The sequence below is a fragment of the Hevea brasiliensis genome, unplaced genomic scaffold (assembly GCF_030052815.1).
Source record: "Hevea brasiliensis isolate MT/VB/25A 57/8 unplaced genomic scaffold, ASM3005281v1 Scaf309, whole genome shotgun sequence".
Classification (NCBI taxonomy): Eukaryota; Viridiplantae; Streptophyta; class Magnoliopsida; order Malpighiales; family Euphorbiaceae; genus Hevea; species Hevea brasiliensis.
Window position 1 is genome coordinate 84,901 of NW_026614817.1, and position 6,000 is coordinate 90,900.

Sequence of the window (6,000 nt, forward strand, 5' to 3'; positions counted from 1 at the left end):
CTGCACACAATGCTAATTTTAGAACTGATCAATATGGAAAGAGTAAAAAGAACATTGTTTGCCAGTTTTACAACACAAACAAGAATCTTGTTTCAGACTAAATTGGTTTCCTGCCAAATTTCAAATTCACAAATACTGATGCTAATAAAGGGAAGATTGGTTCTTATTCACCAAGGCCTTATTTTCCACAGGTCACACATGATTGTGAAACTGAAATAGCAGTTCATCAAGCTTCGTCTGAATCCAATGCTTCAGAAATGGTTCAGAGTTCAACCTCCGATTGTCTTACTCCGCCACCATTGCGGCAACTACCAAAAGTTTTCGATCTTAATTGCAATTCGCGGAAACTCAATCACCACAATGAAGTGCATAGAAGTGGTTAGCCAAGATAATATTTTTTCAGAGGCAATACAATCAATATATTCTAAATCCGCCAAGTATAGCTCCATGGATCATAACAGCTTCAAATTGCCAATAACATAATTATAAATGACATATAGTAATAATTAAATTTTTAAAAAAATAAATATTTACTGAAAAACATTAAGTATAATTAATATGGAAGGATGACTACCATCCTCTGAATCTGTAAGTGCTTACGGTGTCATGGCACCAAGAGTATAAGCTACAACTTTTGTTCTTTCAAAAGGAGTAGCAAGTTTACCAGGACCTTTAATTTCAACCTTCCCAGAGGCTGTGGCTAACAAGAAATCTGTGTATTTGCAGAACTGATAGTCCACACCCCATTAATACTCCATTGCTGCATTAGATGCAACTCAATTGGTTATTCTGAAATTACCAAAATAATCTATGTTCTGAGAAGTTGTTACAGTTGCTGACTTGCTGTCTTGTGAAGTGAACAGACCCCTTGGCTGTGACATGGATTTGCCTTAGGGATGATATGAGGAGTTCAAATTTTGCAGGGATACAGGCAGAAAGTAGATGTATTGTGCCACCACACATAGGGAGACACCAGGAGAGATTAAAACTTTTAAACAGCAGCTCTGTATCTTCCAACAGCACTTTCATTGACTTGTTCCTGGAGCATATTTTGTCTGTAAATATCAAGAGCAGAAGGATCTTCATAATTTTATCCAACTTCATAATTTTATCAAGAGCTGAAACCAAGAGAAATAAAAGCAATGTTTGGAAACCTGGGATATACAAGCTGATGGACTTCAATCATGCTCTACAGAATAATTGTTGGATTTAGATAGTTTATCATAACAGACGAATGATTAAAACATCAAACTAAAACTCAATTTGTCTTAAGTATCATTAAAAAAATTCTCAAAACCAATAAATTCTCAAAACAAACATCAGATATGTTTAACTATAGAATTTTAATATAACTAGCAAGGAACAAGATAAAAACACTTATTAATTACCCATTACATTGCTTTATCTAGAATACAAATAACTATTACAACACTCCAACTCTAAACTAGCATATTATAATGTGCTTCCAGGTCTAACATAGTACTATGACTTGTACTTGCACCATCCCCATTCTCCCCTTTACTGCCACTACAGCTCCTCAACCTTAAACAGTGCTAACTAGAGATCTCCATTGTGCCTAAAAGACCACAGCTGCACCATTGTTGTTTCTTTGTATGTTGATGATCTATTGCTCACTGTTAGCAATCAATTGTTGATTCATCAGTACAAGGAGGAGCTCAAAAGAAGTTTTGAGATGAATGATTTGGGGAAAATGTCTTATTTTCTTGGTATGGAAATCCTACAACTTCATCAACGAATTTTCATATGCCAAAGGAATTGTGCAATTGAAATTTTTAAAGAAGTTTGGGGTGCAAAATTGTAAGACAGTAAGTACTCTAGCTATGCAAGGTGAAAAGCTTAGCAAAAATGATGCAGCACGGAAGATTATGCAAGGCTATACAGGAGTCTTATTGGATGCCTACTATATCTGTACCACTGCACCGGATATTATGTATGGAACAAGCATACTTTCCGAGTTTAAGCAGAGCCCATGTGAAGTGCATTATAGAGCTGCAAAGAGGGTGATGCAATATGTGAAAGGAACAACAGACTTTGGTGTATTATATGCAAAACATGCAGAAGTAAAACTAATGGGCTTCAATGATAGTGATTGGGTAGGTTCATGTAATGACATGAAAAGCACCTCTAGTTACTGCTTTTCTATTGGCTCAGGCATGATTTGTTGGAGTTCCAAAAAGCATGAGACTGTGGCATAATCCAAAAGCGAGGCGAGTATATTCTTTGTTGCACATCAGAAACCAAGCCATTTGGCTCAGGAAGTTGCTGGTTGATTTGAAGCATGAACAGCTAAATGCTACTGAGGTGCTAAGTGGCAATAAATCTGCTGTTTCTATTGTAAAAAATCTAGTCTTTCATGGAAAGACTAAAAATATTAAAATCAAATATCACTTCCTTAGAGAAGTTGAGAAGGAAGTTCAAGTGAAATTGAAGAATTGCAGCTCAGAGGATCAAGTCGCTAAATTTAAGGAGGAGTTGTTGATGGTAGGAAATTGCAATCTTTTGTATTTGCTATATGTATCAATGGAATGAATCAGAATATGTTCTTTCCTTTCATTCCCCTTTTTCCTCTATTATTCTTTAGACTACCAACAGAAACTGTGGTTTTGACAAGATTTCACAATGATTATATGTCAAGTTTTCCCTATTTTTGTTGATACAAAATGTTGAAATGGATTAAATTTCCTTTTCAAAATTGTAATTTTCAATTTTGATCCATTCAATGCTTCATGCTTCAAATGCTTGATGAACAACGTCATCATTACTAGTTGCCCTTGCTTCTTGTGTATAGAGATATAGTTAGTGTTATGAAATGCATCGTTGTGCGAAGGAATTAGCTAGGTAGTTGCTTAATTAGAATGCTCATGTTTAAGATGTGAAATATTTAAAAACTATATTGCTACTGCAAAATAGTTTAAAAGTCAATTTATTCACTTGCTGAATGCTAATATCAAACTGACATGCATATTGATATTTTACTTGAATGGTGGAGGAGGGCATGGAATAGGAATTAAGTGGAGGTCATTTTTCCTTTTCACTACAAAGACTAAAAACTTCAACCTCACAAGATTTTCTCAAGCTAAACTCCAGTGGTACCAAGGGTGCAAACGCATCCAAGGTGTCATGGCACCAAGAGTATAAACTGCAACTTTTATTCTTTCTGGAATCGCAAGTTTACCAGGACCTTTCAATACTAATAAAACTCTACCACATACCAACTAAATTGTGTTCATTAAACTATTTAATTATTCGGGCTAAAGAAATTGAAGGTTATGAACATTGCACAAAATTCTAAAGCCATCATCCTTTGATTATTGATTCTTCGAAACTATTACAACCAGAATTTTCAAGTCAAAAAATCTACTAGAATATTTAGCTGTATGAATGAAAATGCAACTCAAATGGTTTCTCTGAAATTGCCAGTAATCCCATACAAGTTGATGGACTTCAATCATGGTCTATCGAATAATTGTTGGATTTAGATGGTTATCATAACAGAAGAATGATTAAAAGATTAAACTCAATTTGTCAATAGAATAATTGAACATGTTGATGAATCTATGAAATATAGTAGTGTATCAATTACATCAAAGATGTTTAATCGTAGAAATATAATATAACTAGCAAGGAATAAGATGAACAAATAATCATGTATTAAGATTACTGACTCTCAACTCTAATTAAACTAGAAAATTGTGAATGTAGTTCTAGGTCCAACATGGTACTATGACTTGTGCACCATCGCCATTCTCCCCTTTGCCATCGCTCCTCAACCTTAAATGCCAACCAGAGATCTCCATTGTGCCTAAAAGACCACAAACTGCACTATGTCATTTTGTTTGAACTTCCCGATGATCCTCGATGATTCCTTTCCAAGACTTTCTTCCAACTAGATGTCAACACATAGGTACTGCTACTTTTCAAATTCCATTGCCTTAGCCACATCTCAGACTCAGAACCACAAAGTTCCATGAGTGTAACTGGTATTTTCTCCTTGGGCTCCTTTAACTTTCTCTTCTCATCCTCTATAAGAAAACTGAAATCTCTTATCTGCTTAAAGGGGATTGAGAAACGATCGTGGTGAGTATTCAAATCAGTGGCAAACTTCTGTTTCATTATTACCAACTTCACATCAATGCCTCCTTTTGCTTGAATTTTATGCCACCATTCCTCGTGCATGTCAAGAGGTGTCTTCAAACTAAAATTTGCAAAATTGATTCACGGGCCTTGGTCTCTTCGCAATTTCTTTTTCTTGTTCATCTTCATTCATCATTACCACTTTGAAAACATCGCTTGCCACTAAACCTTTTCTTGTTCTCGTTCATGCTCCCAGAAGATTCACATGAAGAAATAAAGATGAATAAGAATGAGGTTTCTTGTCTACGCGTTGTCCGTGGTCTTGGGCACATATGCAGCAAGTCGGTCATCGTGTTTGATCATGGCTTCAGCTCTTACTTGTTGCACAAAAGCAGTCAGAATGCTTTCTTCCACTAACTTGATATAGCCACCATTCTGTCGAAACACCCACCAATATCAGCATCAAGAACTCTGCCCATCTTTATTTCTCCCTTCCTTAGCGAAAAAATATTTCTACACATTTCAACAAACACAAACATATATATAGTTTATAACTTCAATTAATCCTTCAAGATTTGCGATCCTTTGATATATTTGATTAGCTTTCTTTCCATTAATTAATTGTTTGTGATATCTTTTATCTGTAGATATCTTTCATCTGTAAATATCTTTCATTAGTTTTTTTTTTTTTGCATTAATTAATTAATTAATTATTTGTGATATCTTTCATCTGTCGATATCTTTCCTTATTTCATTTATAGTAATCTTGCACTGCTTCAGAATCTTGGAAGCACCCTTGTGTCTAGCTCCATTACCATTGGCTGACATTAATTTGTTATTATCTCCAATTTATTAATAGTTATTATTTTAGCTGACAAAGTTAATTTTTAATATGTATAATTTATTAGTAGTTGCTTTAGTTTTTAATATTTAAAATTATGGGATTTTTATATAATTTATTAATGATAATTTAAATTTAATCATGATCATGAGTTTATTCTCAAAATTTAATTTTTTTTTAATTTCTAAATTATTTTATTATAAAAATTTTGATATCTTCTGTATATATTTTTTTGGTATTAAAAATTTTATATAATTTTTATCCTAAGAGTCGTAATTAATTTTGAAAAATAATAGAAATAAAGTATGAATAAAGTTATAGGCCTTAATGAATTTTTAATAATTCATTCTAAAGAATTTAAATTTCAAAAAATAATTAAAAAAAATTATTACATATCTTTGATCACTTTGTTTATTGTAAATAATATATATTATTCATTTGAAGTTCACATTCCATTTATATTCAAGAGTTTCCTAAATAGCGTACCCATTTACAGTGCTTTCAAAAAGTGAGAAAAAAAAAGGAGAAAAACCAAGAAATAGGTGCATTTTTACATTTACATACCCTTTAAATTAGTTAACGTGATATAATTTTAATTTTTGGGTTCCCTTGCTATCATAAGTTTGACGGTTAATCTATTTCATTTTCAATGTTTACTAAAAAAAATAAATATTTAAAATCAAGTTAAAATTATCAAAAATTAAAAAATTGACTACAATAGCAAGAAGTTTAAAAATCAATTAAAAAGTGAGAAGGGGGAACATCGATATTTTCAAAAACACTCTTTTATTATTTTTATTATTTATAAATGTACAAAAAGCATTTTTTATATAAATTTGTTAGTTCTAACATCTTTATTGGAATAAGATAAAGTGAAGTAATAAAATACGTATCTTTTGTCTTACAATTCTTATTTTAAATGGACTATAATAATTTTATTAAAAAAATTGAAACTATTTTTAAAATAACTTTTAGTAAATAATACATTTTAATTTGTAAAATTCAAATATCCATATTCTCATACCATATTTATTGTATTTTATTTATAATATTTTAATCACTAA

At 31.9% G+C, this 6,000-nt stretch overlaps 2 protein-coding genes across 2 annotated transcripts; one reads left to right on the forward strand and one right to left on the reverse strand.

The window, feature by feature from the left end:
• Positions 1-1,841: 1,841 nt before the first annotated feature.
• On the forward strand, positions 1,842-2,644 carry LOC131177006 (uncharacterized). Its single transcript, XM_058142017.1, has 3 exons — positions 1,842-2,114; positions 2,308-2,502; positions 2,603-2,644. The coding sequence occupies exons 1-3, from the start codon at positions 1,842-1,844 to the stop codon at positions 2,642-2,644; spliced, it is 510 nt and encodes a 169-aa protein (XP_057998000.1).
• A 1,199-nt stretch (positions 2,645-3,843) lies between these two features.
• On the reverse strand, positions 3,844-4,197 carry LOC131177007 (putative B3 domain-containing protein At2g27410). Its single transcript, XM_058142018.1, has one exon. The coding sequence runs from the start codon at positions 4,195-4,197 to the stop codon at positions 3,844-3,846; it is 354 nt and encodes a 117-aa protein (XP_057998001.1).
• Between the last annotated feature and the right edge of the window lie 1,803 nt (positions 4,198-6,000).